Raw genomic sequence first — 17,816 nt, forward strand, 5'->3', positions numbered from 1 at the left:
AAGGAGCAAAACTTAGAGGTTTCATACAATGAAGGAAATAGGGGAAAGAAGCAAGAAAGAGGGGTGGGGGAAGGAAAAATAGAAAATAGCTTACAATTCCTAAACAGCATGCAAGCAAAACAGATGATAGAGAGACAGCTAGATTTATTAAGTTAAGGAATAGTGAATTTGAAACTTAGGACAAATTATTCTAAAACAAAACAGTGAGGTGCCTTGTACAAGTATTCTTCAAATCTTAGTGGTAAATGCCTTGAATCAAGTTTTCCTAGCATTTTAGCAGTTCTAATGTACAATTTGCAAAAGAGAAAATTTCTGTAAATATGGCCTTAATATAGGTCTGTGTCTCTACTATTCTGCTTCACCCATGGACTAGGACATTACTCAACTCCGTCCTCTGAGGGCACCTAAGGAATGTACCAGACCGGACGTTTATGCTACAAAATTTGGCTTCTCTGTGTTAGGTGGAAGGCTGACTAGATTCAGATGGTATTATTGGCACCGGCTGACAAGACAAGGGAGTATTGTCTTTGGGCCAGCCATGGGTAGGCAGAGCTTAAGGCCAGCAGGAGAGAGAGAAAGGGTAGAGGCTGGATGCAGTTTTGAAGAGCAGATAGATAAGGCTCACAAAAGATAAGGCTCTGTGCACATAGAAAGAAATGCATTAAGGGTAGAGAACATCTGCAGAGGACAGGAAGGACTCTGAACTTTTTATTTCTTATTATGAAAAGTTCTTGGCAAGAAGGGATTGGGATGGGGATCTTACTGAAGTCAACTCTGCTGGTGCAGAAAACACCAAGAAAAAACTAAGCCCCTCTTCATTCTAGGAAACTCCAGCTGTATAGGCCCTACCCAACACAGGGACTGCATATCAGGGGTTAACAGTTAGATACCTCCATTGCCATATGCCTTCAGAATGGCCTCTGGACTTGAGGTCTCATGCCTGGGCCAGGTTCTGCTTTTTACTAATAGGACACAGGTGTGCAAGGCTATATGAAAGAAGGGCTGTGGAGAGCTGGCCAGGGTCAGCAGGCATTAGATTCAGAAAATTTGTTGCAGGTTATTTTTCAGACAAACATAATTCTCTTAAACAGGGAGAACAAGTCTGGGGTAGGCACACTCCCACATACACACAACAGAAGTTCCATGAGTGATACTTCATCTTACGATGAGAAATGTTCTCTGCTGGTATTTGTGTGTCTATTTTAGACTATGCTATTTTTTTTCTCTTCCCCCCCCCCCAAATGCTATTATTTGAGCTTGATAAAATGATTTAATGTCACGACTTACAATTTGAGAGAAAAAACAAACAAAAAACCATTAACTTAAGCAGGGGAGTAGATTTGGCAATGTTCTGCTTAATTTGTACAATTAACAACATGGCCAACTGGCTTAAAGAGATAGATAATTTGTTTAGGAACCAAAAGATCTGGTTTAGTTGAATGGAAATTCACTTGTAATCCCAGCCAGCTCTGCAACTCACTCTGGGCTACACAGGGCATCCACAATTGGGACTGAATGACCTGGGAACCCAGATGCCCCTATTGTGAGTTCTCACTCTTACTCTTGGGTGATGTTTCTCCACAGCCCTCAGCAATGCTCTCCACTCCCTCGATGGGGCGACATCCCGTGGGGATTTTGTGGCCTTGTTGGACCAGTTTGGTAACCACTACATCCAGGAAGCTATCTATGGCTTTGAGGAGTCCTGCTCTATCTGGTACCCAAACAAGCAAGTCCAGCGGCGACTCTGGCTGGAATATGAAGACATTAGCAAAGGTGAGTGACAGACATGAGCATCCACAAATTTTACACCCCAAATTTTACAGCAATTCCTGGCTGTCTAGGTGCAATAGGACCAGACTTAAGGAGTATGTAGGTGAATGACCAATGTGGGTATTGCCTTGATGCCCCACATCCTTAAAATGCCAAGGTTTGGTTGCTAAAACTCAGTCTCAGCATGCGGGTATTCAGGGGAAACTTTTATTCAGCATGGTGCCCAAACTGTACGCTCACTCTGTTAGTTATTGTAGGGAGAATCCTTGAAAGGTTTACCAGCCACTCGCCATGCTTCTGCTATCATAACAACAGCTGTTTTTATGAAGTAGAGGAGAAGGACGTGGTTACTGCAGTCTCCCCACCACTTCCTGTACCCCACAGTCCCAGCCTTCACTGACTGGCAACTCCTTCCAGCAGCTACACAATAACCCCTTCTCTTGCCCTCCCGCCCTATGTTTACACCCAGTTTTCCTACTGATGTGAGCTATACGGCTTATGTAGCTCCAGATACCAGCCTCACAAATAATTCCTTGTCTGCTGTTTGATGGCAAATTACTATTCAGTCCAAGTAAGTGTAAGACTGGTGCTTTTCAAACTTTCTGAATTTGCTTTCTGGTAGAGGAGTGCTGCCTAGTTAATGTGGGTTCTGGTCAACCAGGACTGGTTAAGAATCGCCGTTCATGAATGTCTTCTCCTGAGCTCACCCTCATGGCATTCTGAGGAGGCCAAGCTGTGGATATGTGAGCTGCTAAAGGCTACTAATGAAATCAGCACAATAGACATTTAATGATCAAGGGACTAGGGACAGGTAGGCTGCAGGAGGGAAAATGGTCCCCCATGGCTGGGATGCTCTTGGTCCTCTGATCGCCACACGAAGTCCAGTTTTGTCTTGCTTAAAAAGTAGCAGAGGCCTGAGAGTGTCTCTTGCTACTTCCTTCCAGAAGAAGTAAAAGGCTTGTGTCTGGTCTGGACTTCAGTTGCTACAGGCATTCCCCATGGCCTCACCCCATCCCAAGCCCTGATTTCTCTAAACTCAAAGACACAACCACAGGGTTCAAACTTCAGCATCTTAAAATTGTTCTGATTCCAATTTGCCAATAAAGGAGTGTAACGAAAGAAAATATAGATGAGACCAGCTAGCAAAGCTTCCTAAGTTTCCATGCCACAGCCTAGTGATAAACCAAAAGGCTAAACCCTCCTCTGTTTCTCTTTGCCAATAGTTCAAGGGTTGCCAGCCGCTGGACTGCTGGGGATGAGTCTGACCCTCCCCGAACTCTGGGTTCTCCCCTTGCATCCATCCCCAGTATGACAGTGTCCTAAAGGTTGAACACTGAGCCCAGGAGGGAAATTTGTCTGTGGCATTAGCACTGTGCTCTACTTTTGATCTCAACCCATTTTGCCACTTTGGAGCCAGCTCTGTCACAGTCCATCTGTTTACTGTAGCTCTGATGTATACACCCCCTTGCTTGTTATTGATCGTAAAACAACATAATTCACTTTCTGACTGTTCTGGCCAGAGGTCCAAAATCAGTTTTAGTGGGTTAAACTCAAGGTATTAATCAGTATGACAGGTTCCTTTTGCAGACTCCAGAGTGGCAAGATGTCCTTGTCCTTGCCAGCTGCTAGAGGCCACCCGTATTCCTTGGCTTGTGGCCCCTTCCACCATCTTCAAAGCACATCACTCCAATCTATAAGTCACATGCCCTTCTCTCTGACGCCTTCTGACACCTCTTATAAGGGCCCCTTTGATTATATTGGGCCCACCCAGATACTCCAGGATAATTTCTCCATCTCAAGAGTCTTAATTTAAGCATATCTACAAAATCACTTTTGCCATTCACGGGTTCCGAAAGTTAGGACCTGGGCATCTCTGGTCCTAATCATTATTCAGTCTACCACACCCTATCCTCTTACTGCTGATTCACTAACCACTCTGTACCCCAAGCATCCTCTACTCTGACCATATAAGGCTACTTGCTATCACTTCAACTTGCTTCCAGACAGTCAGCCTTCCTAATGCCGCGACCCTTTAATACAGTTCCTCATGTTGTGGTGACCCCCAACCATAAAATTATTTTCGTTGCTACTTCATAACTGTAATTTTGCTACTGTTATGAATTGTAATGTAAATATCTGATACGCTATATGTGTTTTCCAATGGTCGCGACCCACAGGTTGAGAACCGCTGGCTTAAGGCCTGAGCTTCCCTCCCTGCCCAGTCTAAGTCCATAGATACACTCTCGAAAGTCTCCATAACTACTGTCTCATTTGGAAATATTTTCTTGGGCTCCTCTTTTACCCTGCTCTTAGAACTTTCTCTTTTTCTCCTTTTCCTGGTGTTTGTTCAGTTGCCTAATTTCTGAGAGGATTTTTCTCTTTTCTTGGATCCTTAGGATCAGCAAATTAGTCTTCCTGACTATGCTTTCTGTTTCTTACTTGCATTTTTTTACCACCCCTGCTTCCCCCCCCCGCCCCCCCCCCCCCCCCCCCCCGCCCAGCTCTATAAATTGGTATTCGCCATTAAGTAATACCCCATCCCGGTGTCAGGCCCCAACCCTGGGTCCAGGATCAAGGTTCCCTGGTTTGGAAAAGGGCATTGGTTCTTTCCCACACTTCCTGAGCCTTTGTGTGTGCTGTCTGTCTGTCTAACCTTGTCCTCTAGTCTACCTCCATCCCACCATCTCTTCCTTCCTGCTCCTCAGGAGCATGCTTAGACATCATCACTTGCACCAGGCCTTCCTTGATGCTCTGGGCAGAGTTCTTTGCTACTTATCCTGTGCTCTTATAGCTCTGTGTATGTATCCTTTGGCAGCATTTTTCACATCTCCCTGTCTTGTTATTTCCTATATGACTGTCTCCCGTGATAGACTTGGCAACACTTCCTCCCTCTCTCTCTCTCTCTCTCTCTCTCCTTATTTAAAAAATTTTAATTGTATAAAATAGAATAAAGTGCAAAATCTTCCTCCCACTCTTATTTCCTGATAATTTATTTCCATTCCTCAGAGTCAACCAGGCAGCTATTTGCTACCAGTTTACTGCCTGTCCATTCTGATATAGTCTGTTCCTAGCCATTTGGAAGTAGATAGAGCAAGTTGTAAAAGGGTGGATATAGGATTACATCTGTTTTTAAAATTTCATATATATATAGGGTGTCCCCCTCAAATGTATACACACACTTTGAATAATTATAAAGGTAGTGTTCATTAAAATATATTTCATTTTGAAAATTGAGCTATCAGCTATTAAAGTGTGGGTGCATTTTTTTGTGACACCCTGTATATTTAATCCTTTAGCAGGCATCTTTCTCACTATATTTACAGGATGGGTTAAAGTAGGTTTAGAGTTGTTCGTATGGAAAAAAATACAATAATTAATAATAATGGAAAAATAAACTTTGGGTTTCACATACTCACACTGTAGACCTAGTTTTGCCCAACCCTGTGTAGTATATATGTGTATATAGTGTGTAGTGTGTTTATGTGTGTCTATATATACATATATATAGACACACACACGATATATGTATACACACACTATACACACACACACATATGTGTATATATATATATATATATATATATAGAGAGAGAGAGAGAGAGAGAGAGATGTATACAACCTCAAAATAGTTTTATTCATGTATTTATATGAACCAGTTATCTGTTTGCTTCAAGATTAGGGATATGGGACAGGGAAATATATTTTTTTATTCTTAAAACTTCTGTATTGCTTTTATCACAGTAGGCATATGCCACTTTTGCAATAAAACTCTTTTAAAACAATGAAAAATATATCATGAAAGGTTTGTATTACCTTGAATGAAGACTTATAAAGTTAACTGAAAACAAAGCGCACAGTTGTCCCTACAGAGAGCTGAAATTTGGATAGAAACCTGGGAAGAAGTACAAAACCCTGTGACCATTTCTCATTAATCTTTGAGTCTATATCTCTGAAAAAGTGCCTAAAATATAATGAGCATCCACTGTTTGTTGATGGAATGAACCCTTTATTTTGTTCTCACTTCAAGAAAAACCGGTAAATAACTATAGATCTGTAGATTAGGGATGTGACTGTAAAATATTGAACCTTCAAATAAGAACTTCCAAGGGATTACTTTCAATCCTCCACCTGACGTGCTAAGCACAATACATTTCCTTTTCTTCTTTATTCAGGAGTGGGTTTCCTTGGGTCTTTCTTTCCTTTGCCAACAAAATTTTCATTGTTAGTTCAGATCTGATCTTTGCCGTTGCGTGGTCTTGCCACTGCCTTTGGTGCCTATCACTGGGGTCACATGGGTTGACAGTTGGCAATAAGTGAACTCTTCTTGTCTGCTGTACCTTCTAGTGCAAAATCCACTGTTCTTTCATTTTGCTTTGTTTTGTTTCCAGAGTTGCTTCCGTTCCATGGGGAAAACTAAAAAGAATAGCTTCCTCGTCTTCCTAGATACAAGCTGACAGTTTTTCCCTGAAGTCCACCCTCTAGCTCTGAGAAGTCGTAAGTCAGATTAGAGTCAAAGGAAGAAGGAGCCCTTCCTCGGGTTGTATTTCTGCCACACAGGATGCCGTGTTTTCCGCTACCCATCAATGTGTTTTGGGGGGAATGGAGCCTAAGACATACTCAGTTAGTCTGTCTCCCCCAGATCATGAACAGACTTCTGCTGTGGCCGAACCTAAAACTAGCTGAATCAGCAGCCAGCCTTCTGAGTGTGGTCCGTAAGCTCCGGCCGGCAGAGAGTACGTCTTGTTTATCTGACTCTGGTGCAGTTTGTAGGCTAACTTACATAATTGTGGTTCGTGGCATAAAAATCTGATTAGGTTAAGGATGCAACATCGAAATCCAATGAAGACTAATAGCTTAAGTTTCTATAATGCTTTATGTTTTACGACCCTGGAGCACAAACCAGCTCCAGCAGCTCTTTTGGCTCTTTTCATGCACATTTATGACGACCAAGTTAGCACTCAAGTAGCAAAGCAATTATGGCATATAGCTATTTCCTTTAAATGATTAATTAATTAATTCAACAAATGTTTGCTGCGGGCCTGCTACGTGCATACCCTATAGTGCACGGAGAAGGGGTGTGGAGGAGACAGCTGTTCTCCGGCAGCCCCAGGCAGGCAGGCCTGAGGAGGGTGAGGCTGCAAATGAGCCTGGTGGCATCATAAACAGCCTTCGAAAGGAAACTGAGCTTTCCTAAACATATGTGCGAAGATTTAATTAAAGTCTCACATCCCTAGGCTCCGATGCAGTGGTCGCTCATGAGCCACATGCAGCTTTTTGGCCCCTTGAGTGTGGCTCTTCCACAAAATACCACGTGCGGGCGTGCACGTACAGTACAGTGCAATTGAAACTTCGTGGCCCATGCGCAGAAGTCGGTTTTCGTCCTGGGCGAGTCTATTTTGAAGAAGTGGCGTTAGAAGAAGTGGGGGGTGTCGATCGGTCAGGCGACGGGAGACGTGGCACAGGCGGGCCACGGGATATGCAGCTCGGGGCAGGCGTGCGCGATTCATGCACAAGTTGAGTGAGCCGGTCAGTCAGCAGTCTCATTGTGCAGTGGTTAGTGCTAGTCGCGTCCGCAAACCGCGTGCGGGTGACAAAAGTACCTACTCGAAGCATAAAGTTACCTGTATTTTTCCAACCAGCTGCAAATCCTACAGGTATTTTTGTCATCAATTTAAGAATTGTAATTATTTTGTGTTGGTGGCTTTATTATTATTTTAGCAAAGGCCAGCTTAGGAGTACCCTAATTAAGTTAATAACAATGTACCTACCTATATAATTTAAGTTTAAAAAATTTGGCTCTCAAAAGAAATTTCAATCGTTGTACTGTTGATATTTGGCTTTGTTGACTAATGAGTTTGCTGACCACTGGTTCAGAGTCAATTGATCTATAGAGTGAAGGAGGAAGTGACTACAAATACTATTGCCAAACTGCTACCATTTTTCTGAGCACTTACTTTGAGCCAGGCACTTGGCTGAAAATGTTACAAAGCTTTTCTCACTTAATTCTCAGACATATGTATCACTGAAGTCTCACCCTCCCCGAGAGAAAGACAGGGAATCAAGCCTCCAGGCGCTTAAATAACTTGCATATGGTCACAGAACTCAAAAGTGGCAGAGTGAGGGGAAGAACACCTTCACCTATGAGATACATCGTGAATGGCTGCATGCTGTTTTGCCTGCTGATGACACACGAAAAGATCAAAGAGGAAGGGTAGTGGACCAAATGAAAGTGGGATCAAGACCTAATTAAAGCCAGGCCACTGTTCTAAGGTGAACCCACCAGGACCAGGGCCAGATGTTGGACTTCGTAATGGGTCCCCATTGCCTTTCACCTTGAGTTTTCTGGATTTTTGATTGTTGAATGATTTTTTTGTTTTTTTGTTTGTTTTGCTGTGATCTGTTGTGATGTAGTTTTGTTTTCCTAAATAGAAGCACGTCTTGGAATTTACTGTGCCCCGTATTACCTGGGAGCTTGTTCAAATGGAGATTTTGACTCAGGAAATCTGGGTGGGGGCTGAGATTTTGCATATCTAACATGCTCGCAGATGACCCCAAAGCTGCTAATCCAAGGACCACATTCTGAATAGAAAGGCTATGTAATTTAATTGAAGACCAGCAGGGAGGGGCTCCCTTATCCTCCCTTTCTCCTCTTCCCCTCCACTCCCCCTCCAGTGCAGGAACTTCAGCCCTGGACCCTTGGCACGTGGCCTCCATGGGGACATCGTGGTATCCTGTCCACTAGGGACTGTCACAGGCAGGAGGACTAGCCTGAATGGACCAGGACGTTTCCCTGATTAAGGCATTGATCGTTAGGCTTGTGTGCAGAATTGAACAGTCTTAAGCCCTTAGGCACTGAGAGGAATTGGAAACATGCCAGCAATCAGGATTAAAGGTGATAAGCTGATATTTTAAAACTGGGTTCTGTAGGTAACACTATCCCATCTTACTTCCTCAGTTATTCTCTCCAGGTTTTTAAAAGTAGTGCTCAAGAAGCCCCTTTGTTCCCTCTAGAAACTGCTCACTGTCATAGAGCTTCATATTCTCACCTGGCTGATGTTTTAGTGCTGGTGCTGAGGCCAAGCTCCTTTCATATAACTGTGGCCCTGACAATAGTGACATACTATCCGTAGCATACAATTTAGTAGTTAATTATATAGTATTCTAGATCATAAGCTTTGCCTTCACATATGGATCGACTGCTTCCTCAGAGTGCGTTTACATGTTTATTGAAAACCTTTTATATCTAAACATTGGTCTAGGCACTGGGCATACAATGGTGAATGGCACCAAAAAGTTTCCTGCTTTTACAGAGCTTATATCCTAGTGAAGAGAGACAGAAAGGGATAAGTAACGCATAAATGAAAGCAATCGTTCTAGATAGTGATAGAAACCATGAAGAGACTAAAACTAGGTGATGTCGTAAAGGTTGACTGTAGGATTGGGGAGCTTATTGAGATGGCAGGCACAGCCTGGCCAGTGTGGCTCAGTGGTTGAGTGTTGACATATGAAACAGGAGGTCACAGTTCTATTCACTTCAGGGCACATGCCCGGGTTGTAGGCTCCATCCCCAGTAGAGAGTGTGCAGGACGCAGCCAATCAGTGTTTCTCTTTCATCATTGATGTTTCTCTCTCTCTTACCCTTTCTCTCTGAAATCAAGAAAAAAACACACATCTATAATAATAAAAGCATAACATGCTAATTAGACAGGACGTCCTTCTGGACACCCTGCCGGACGAAGCTGTGGCTGCAAGGGAAGCCTGAGTCCTAGGTGCCAGAGGAAAGCCGGTGCTGGCAGTCAGGGGAAGGAAGGCCTAGTCTTGCATAAATTTTGTGCATCGGGCCTCTAGCCCAGGGGTGGGCAAACTTTTTGACTTGAGGGCCACAGTGGGTTCTTAAACTGGACCGGAGGGCCAGAACAAAAGCATGGATGGAGTGTTTGTGTGAACTAATATAAATTCAAAGTAAACATCATTACATAAAAGGGTACGGTCTTTTTTTTTTTTTTTTTTTTAGTTTTATTCATTTCAAATGGGCCGGATCCGGCCTGCGGACCGTAGTTTGCCCACGGCTGCTCTAGTATATATATATATATAAAAGATGGTAGGTACAGAGAAGGCCTCCGTGGTGGGATAAGGGGTAAGTTTGATCTGAGGCCTGTTAGACAAGAAGGAGCCAACCATGCAAAGGTCTGGGGGCAGAGGAAATAGCAAACATAAAGGCTTCATAAGCTTTAGAATTCTCATAGCTTTTAGCATAATCTAGAGCACATAGTTACTTGGTAAATATCAGGCTGGTAACCGAGGTGGCTATAGAAGAGAAGACTGGATTCTCATGGAATATGAAGAGAAGAAACTCTACACTTGGCTTGTTCTGCTTCTCAGACTCGGCAAGCTAAGGTGGGACCAATTCATTTAGCCCATCTCATTTTGTACAACGTGTAGATCATGCTCAAACAGGCTGACCATGGGGCTACAGACCCAAGAGAAACAAACATGGCTATAGTCTTCATAGTACAATGCATCTGCCTACCAGGACTTCTATTTTGATCTTAAGTTATGGGCTGAAACCCACAAATATATATATTTGTTGCAGGAAAAACTACAAAAGGTGATTCAAGGGAGATTTAACATCAAATGTGAAAATCTGAATTGGACATCACTTGGGCTTTTCACGTCATTTGGGATGAGTGCCTTGTGTCTTTTTTCTTTTTTAATTTTTTTTATTTTTCCACTGTACTAGGATAGGAGTGCCTTGTGTCTTAAACAGCAATGGCCTATGTCACCCATCCTTCTCCAAGGCAGCATGTTGAGGGAAAGAGCACTGGATGGGGAGTCCATAGGCCTGGGTTATTGGTCTCAGTTGAGCCATAAGTCAGCCCCTGACCTTGGGTAAATTTCTTAACCCTCTTCAAAATAATCTTCTCATCTGTGTCATAACTAACCTGAATTAGATGATGCTTAGAGTTTCTTCTACTTCTAATGTTCTGTCACTCTGTATATTCATCATATAATTTTACTTCTGATGACAGAATGCAACATTTAATTACACCTGGCTCAAGGTTAACTAGGTTTCAGCCAGCCGGGATCTCAGAGCTGGAGTTGAAACAGTGTTTCGATTATAGAACCCAAACAAACCAGATACCTGCTTTCAGCAGCGAGGCCTAAGAGCTGGAGCCATGGCTCAGAGCTAAAGCTGGCCCAGAATTAAAAAAAGAAAAAGAAAAATAGGAGTGGTTGGGAGCTTCAGTCACCCGCCAGCCTGACAACAGCCCTCAGCCCCTCACCCAGGCTGGCCAGGCACCCCAGTGGGGACCCCCACCCTGAAGGGTGTATGACCAGCTGCGAAGAGCCATCATCCCCTCATCCAGGCTGGTCAGGCACCCCAGTGGGGACCCCCACCCTGATCCAGGACACCCTTCAGGGCGACGCCCCAACCGCCCCCCACGGGCCGGGCTCTGTGTGTGACGGCATAGAGCCATAACCTCCCCATCGGCCCTGCCCTGAGTGTGACAGGGTGTAGCGCCCCAACCCCCTGATCCGCCCTGCTCTGTGTGTGACAGGGGGCGGTGCCCCAACTCCCCTATAGGCCCTACTCTGTGAGTGACAGGGGGGCGCTCCTCAACCCCCTGATCGGCCCTGCTCTGTGCATGACGGGGGAGCTCCCCAACCCCCTGATTGACCCTGCTCTATGCGTGACAGGGTACGGAGCCCCAACCCCCCGATGGGCCCTGCTCTGTGCGTGACAGGGGGTGGCACCGCAACCTCCCCATCGACCCTGCCTTGAGTGTGACAGGGGGCGGTGCCCCAACCCCCCAATCAGCCCTACCCTGAGGGTGGCATCGCAACCTCCCGATCTGCCCTGCTCTGCGTATGACAGGGGGCGGCACCCCAACTCCCCAATCGGCCCTGCTCTGAGCCCGACCAGGGGCTGCACCTAGGGATTGGGCCTGCCCTCTGCCACCCGGGAGCAGGCCTAAGCCAGCAGGTCGTTATCTCCCGAGGGGTCCCAGACTGCGAGAGGGCACAGGCCGGGCTGAGGGACCCCCCCTCCCCCCCGAGTGCACAAATTTTTGTGCACCGGGCCTCTAGTCTTATGTAATAAAAGAGAAACATGCAAATTGACTATACCTCTGCTACACTCACAAGCCACGCCTACAGGCCATGCCTGCCAGCCAATCAGAGCGACTATATGCAAATTAACCCAACCAAGATAGCGGCCGGCAGCCACAGAGCTGGGGCAAGCAGGAGGCTTGGTTGCCCCAGCGATGGAGGAAGCCAAGCTTCCCGCCTGCCCTGGCAAGCTGTAGCCTCTGCTCAAGGCAACAAAGTTTCAATTATAGAAGATAAATAAATCCCAGATACCTGTTTCCAGCCACCCTCCACTGGGAGCTTGGGTGGCTGGGGACTGGGGGCAGCCTGCAAACAGCCATCAGCCCCTCACCCAGGCTGGCCACACCCTCATGGGGTGAGGGTCCCCGCTGGGAGGCTTGGCCAGCCTGCAAACTGCCATCAGCCACTCACCCAGGCTGGCCAGGCACCCCAACGGGGACCCCCACCCTGATCTGGGACACCCTTCAGGGCCAACCAGCCAGCCCCCACCCATGCACCAGACCTCTGTCCTATATAATTAAAGGGTGATATGCAAATTGACCCTAACAGCAGAATGACTGGGAATAACTGGTCACTATGACACACACTGACCACCAGGGGGCAGACGCTCAATGCAGGAGCTGCCTCCTGGTGGTCAGTGCGCTCCCATAGGGGGAGCTCTGCTCAGCCACAAGCCAGGCTGATGGCTGCCAGTACAGCGGTGGTGGTGGGAGCCTCTCCCGCCTTCTCAGCAGCACTAAGGATGTCCGACTACAGCTTAGGCCTTCTCCCCGCTGGCAAGTGGACATCCTCCAAGGGCTCCCGGGCTGCCAGAGGGATGTCTGACTGCCAGCTTAGGCCCAATTCCCTAGGGAGCGGGCCTAAGCCAGCAGGTGTACATCCCCAGAGGGGTCCCAGACTGCGAGAGGGCACCCAGACTGCGAGAGGTCACAGGCCGGGCTGAGGGCCCCCCCCCCCCCGAGTGCACAAATTTTTGTGCACTGGGCCTTTAGTTACATATAAAGCACAGCGTCTAGTGTTCTGTAAGTGTTCAATGCGTTTTAACTCATATCTTTATTATTAGCATTCTTTTAATGAAATCTGTAGTGCAGTTCACTTTTTTTTTTAACAAAATAGCTATTGATAAGAATTTCAGAGACATAGTAACACTTGCCCTGTGTAAACACACTCTTCACTGGAACAGTGATATGTGTTTTAGAAGTCATACATCATCCATTAACCAGTCTAGTGGATCAGGGGAGTCGGCCATCCAAAAATCAGAATCAACATCCTATCCTTTGACTTTTGACCACTGTTTTCAATCCCAGTCATAGCCCCTTTGCTGGGAAATAAGCATGACTTCCCCCAACATATCAAGGATTTTTATTTTTATTTTGGGGGGTTTTTTTGTGAGCAAGGGAATAGGGGCTATAAAAATGTTCTCTCTGTGGAAGGGGTCCTCTGGGGGACCTTTTTTTTGATGAGCAGCCTGGATGTTACTGCCTTTTAAGTACAAAGGACCTGTCAGGTGCATTCTTCAAAGGAGGAGAAATTCATGAGTGTGTCCAGCTGTATCACCCGTCCCTTCCACTGTGATTCAGAGCCCCTGATGCCTGGTTCACTGCCCGCATACAGATGCAGACTCATTCCTCCTGTGCCCCAGGGGTGGGACCCAGGCCCTACTAACGACCCAATTCCAACAGGAGTGCATATAGAAGTTGAGAGATGTCAGTAGTATTTGTGTTTTGTTAGGCTCCTATCTTTTCCTCATTTCCATTAATAATCTGCTTTAGAGGGACACTGATGTATTCTCAAAGGCCAGGAGGGGGTGGTCACATCACTTCCTACCCTGCCCCATCTCTTGCAATGTGTGACACCATGTGCAGCATCTAGTAGGCAATCAATAAACATTGGTGAAATGAATAAATGAGTCAATGCCATCCTCTTTCCGCTTCCTCCTCTTTTTCCAAGAAAAATGATAGCACGTTGTCTATGTCAGCATGTCCCCAAACACCTTTCCCTCCAACCTCCTGGCACCAACCCACCCTTTCATGGCCCCTCCTACACATCTCCAGAGTTGATTGTGTGTGTGGAGGTGGGTGGGTGGGTAGTGTCATGTCCAGGAGCTTGGAATTAGAAGAATAGACTACACTGAAAGCCAAGGTATCAAGCATAAGGCAGGACTAGGGTTAAATACTAGGAACTGAAATAAATCCATTTGTGGAGGTTCAATTTGTGATCGTTATTCCAAGTTTCTAGCTACCAGTTATTGTTATAGAAGTCAAAAATTGTCTTTTTTGTCACCCTTCCTATAATCACTTTTCTTGTAGAGCAAATTGAAACATTTTCTTTGTAGGGGGAGGGAGAAATGGGATATGTGTTAGGTGTAATATGCAACATGTGTTTAAATTGAAATAGAAGACATAAAAGTACTTGATCTAAACCCACGAATCAGCAAACCCCTTTCTGCTCATCCATGGGCCACTAACCACTTCCATCCACTCCTGATTTCTGTTCCTCTTTTGTCAGTCTCCCTGAAACTCCTGGACCTCTTTGGAATTTGGTTCAGTTATTGAAAGAAAAAAACTTAACAGGGAAAATTAAAAACTAATGTCAAGGAAATCAGTAAAAAATGGATCAGGGAAGTAATTAATTTTGAAGAAAATGATAGTGGTTGACATCATTTTCAAACCTGGCCCCAGCTGCCAGCTACAGTACAAAAATGCCAATGATTAATGCTGCAACAGTCTAAGGCCCCAGAATACATCAGTTCTGTCTCGGTTACTGAGAAGAGGAAGAAGGTTTTCCAATCAGATCAGCTTTTCTCTCTTAAAACTCCCTGGGGGCATTGTGATTCTCCTACTGATATATGACTGCTCAGGCGTCTGGGACTTGGAGACCTCAACGAGCGCCACCTGGAGGGAAGTTGGGAGTTGCTTTGCAAAGTAGTGCTGTTCATACAGTCATTCAGAAATGTGCATTGAGTGTTCACTGTAGGTCAGGCCCAGTGCGAGGTGCCAGGAATGGAATGGTTAATGAAAGAAGGCTCCTAGCCACAGTGGGACCTTAGATGTTAAAGGTAGAGCATAACTATTTCCTCTTCCAGCTTCATCTTCCCTCGTCTCTCCTTGCACTTGACTAGTCAGTTTCTGTGGAAAAGAGTCTGTTGCAAGGTCCAGAACACACTCTCCACCTGGTCCTTGGACAGAGGGACCAGGCTTGGGCATATTCTGTCCTCAGGAAGAATCTGAGACCCTGAAGGGGAAGCCAGGGCCATCTGTGGAGGGCCTTGGGTGAAGGACCTCTTGCGACGTACAGCATTTTTGGGGAGAGGAGCTGCTTGGCTAGATTGGACCATCCTGGGACACGTGGGATGCCCCGACCACTGCCTTGGAGCTTTGTGAAGGGCTGTTTTGGTCTAGTGACTGCCCACCGAGGCAGGATTAGGGACAGTACCTGCCTAACCCAGTTCATGACCAGGGCCTCCAGAGAGTGGTCACATTGGTTTCCCCTTAAAGCACAGGAATAGATGGCTTTGCTGAGTCATAACCATGCACGGCCTGTCGGCTTGGGTAGGTTTGGCAAGGTGCAGAGTTGGTCAGAGTTTAATGCCACAGAGCTCTTTGTTGAGAGCAGTTGCTACAACCATGCAGGTTCAAAAAGACCTTCGCAAGGTTTGCTTTTGCTGATTTAAAAAAAAAAAATAAAGAAAAGAAAGGTTAAAAAAAAAAGACATTTCTGCAGTTCAGCGTCTCAGTAAATCTGCCAGTTAAAGTATGTGCTTTATAGGTGACATTGCATGCCAGTGACTTGGAGAAAACCAACCTAATCTGATAAATCAGCAGCCTGGTCCCCTTGACATCTCTGTTTCTTTGGGGTTTTCTTTCATCAGGTTGAATCCACAGAGGTGGCCTCTAACGTCACTCCTCGGATGCGCATCCACTGCCTGCTGATGGCTACGGCACCTCCTGTCAATTTATTACAAGTGTAGCTGATTACTGTGGCAACTGGTTCTTTGTACATTGATGTATTCGGGGCATTTATGACTTCGTGTATTTTTATTTGGTCTATTTTGCTGTAGAGAAGGGACTCTGTGGCCACTGCATAATCCCCATAGGGGAGGCCATAGATCCTGCTCATAGCGGGTTTGTAGTGATTATTGATCAGTCGTGGTGATGAGGATAAATAGGAGACGTCAGCCCTCCTGCTTTGCTGGTCTGTACATTTTTGCACAGGGTTGGCGGTGGGAAGAAGAGGTGTTACTCTTTCAAAATTTCCATGATCTTTCTCTTCAAAGTTAATGAGCATGTTGGGACCTGAATAGAGCATGTATCTTGCAACCATTGAGCTGGAAAAGGTCACTTAGTATCTACAGGTAAACCTAAAAGCAAATTGAAACCACAGAAAACTTTACTTATAATTCCATCACCATTTTTAAAACAAATTCTTATATCGTTCTTTATTGTTCATCACTCAGTGTTTATTGAGTTTCTACTTGTGCAGGCATTCAGCAGGCGATGCTGTAGAAGGGACCTGACTCCTGCTCTCAATATAAACAAACAATAAAACAAGTAAATGAAGTGTAAACAGAACATTAGGAACTTTGGGCCGTGATAGAGGGTCGCAGAAGCACTGGCCACTTCAGAGAGGGTGTCAGGAAGGCCTGGGTGGCACTATGCTGAAGTGTGGATGGTGAGCTGGAGGAAAGGCATCCCAGGAAGAGGGAATGGCCGGTACAAAGTTCTGAGGTGGGGAGGCCTAATTGGGTTGGAGCAGAGTGAGCCAGGAAGCTGTGGTCTGGCTGGAACCCGGAAAGGCAGAGCTGGCCATGCAATACCACATAAACCCTGCTAGGATTCTGGCAAGGAATCTACTGAGGCAAAAGCCCAGTCACATGCTCTGCACTGGCTGGAGCAGCATCAAGGCCAGAGTGGACTCAGGGACACCAGTCAGGGACCTGAAACAGTGACCCTGGCGTTGAACATGGAGAAGAAAGGACAGAGCGAAGGTTGTTTAGGGACCAGAGGAACTTGAAGACAGGGTGGTCTGGGGACGGAGGAGCAAGGGAAGAGGACTGAGTTGATTCCTAGATATTTGATTGAACAACTGATGATACTAAAGTGCCGTTTACAAATTGGGGCCGATAGGATGGAACAGACTGGGGGAAGGTGGAGAGTAGAGTTTCATGCAGTCCTGTCGATTCTGAGTTTCCATAGGCATCTGGGTGGAGGAGTTAGGTAGGCTGTCGGAGATGTAGGCCTGGAGTCAGAGGAGAGACCAATGCTTGAGATGCTAATGTGGGGGTCTGCAGAATTCAGCCAGTACCTAACCCTGGGAATGACCAAGCTCAGCGAGGGAGGAAAGCTGAGTCAGAGCCAGGACCAAACCTGGAGTTGCTTTCACAGGTAGAAGGCAGAGGAGGTGTCAGATGTGGGGGGAGTTGTGCAGGCGATACTGTGAAAGACAAGCAGGGAGTGGGAGGGTGGGGAAGGTTGTGGTGAAGAGGAGGGTGGACAGCTTCTTACCCTGCTGAGCAGGGGAGTGAGATTGGTAGGTCAAATGTCATTGCCTAGTTCCCTTATGGAATTACAAAATATTATAACTGCAAAGGCCCTGAGGAAGAATCATAATGGCAGTATATATGCCAGAATTCCCATTTGTTGGTATTGTTTACACAGTCTGTATTTCCCACCACCCTGGGAAGCAGCAGGTAGGTGGCCTGGGTGCCTCTGTTTGGGGAAGGTTTTTGTGGGTTGCTCTCAGTCAACACTGGCTTCGCTTTGAATTGTGAAACCGCAGACAGCACCATGTGAAGCAGAGCTGTCCCTTGGGTGTCCTAGATCCTCAGGATGTTGAGCCATAGGACTATTCCCCACCTGGGACATCTGCCCACAGTACCAGTGCCCTTGCACGAGTGCTGTCACACTTCTCCCCTGGTAGCCCAGCACCCACAGCTC

General features: G+C 46.0%; 1 protein-coding gene across 2 annotated transcripts in view; it reads left to right on the plus strand.

Annotated features, from left to right (window-relative positions):
- ASTN1 (astrotactin 1) overlaps positions 1-17,816 on the plus strand; it is a 285,725-nt gene that overhangs the window by 229,381 nt on the left and 38,528 nt on the right. For both annotated transcript variants that reach the window (XM_036344655.1, XM_036344656.1), the window contains exon 16: positions 1,585-1,773. In XM_036344655.1, the coding sequence (XP_036200548.1) occupies positions 1,585-1,773 (189 nt within the window). The remainder of the gene's footprint in view (positions 1-1,584; positions 1,774-17,816) is intronic.

Source organism: Myotis myotis, unplaced genomic scaffold (assembly GCF_014108235.1).
Source record: "Myotis myotis isolate mMyoMyo1 unplaced genomic scaffold, mMyoMyo1.p scaffold_m19_p_18, whole genome shotgun sequence".
In the NCBI taxonomy this organism is placed as follows: Eukaryota; Metazoa; Chordata; class Mammalia; order Chiroptera; family Vespertilionidae; genus Myotis; species Myotis myotis.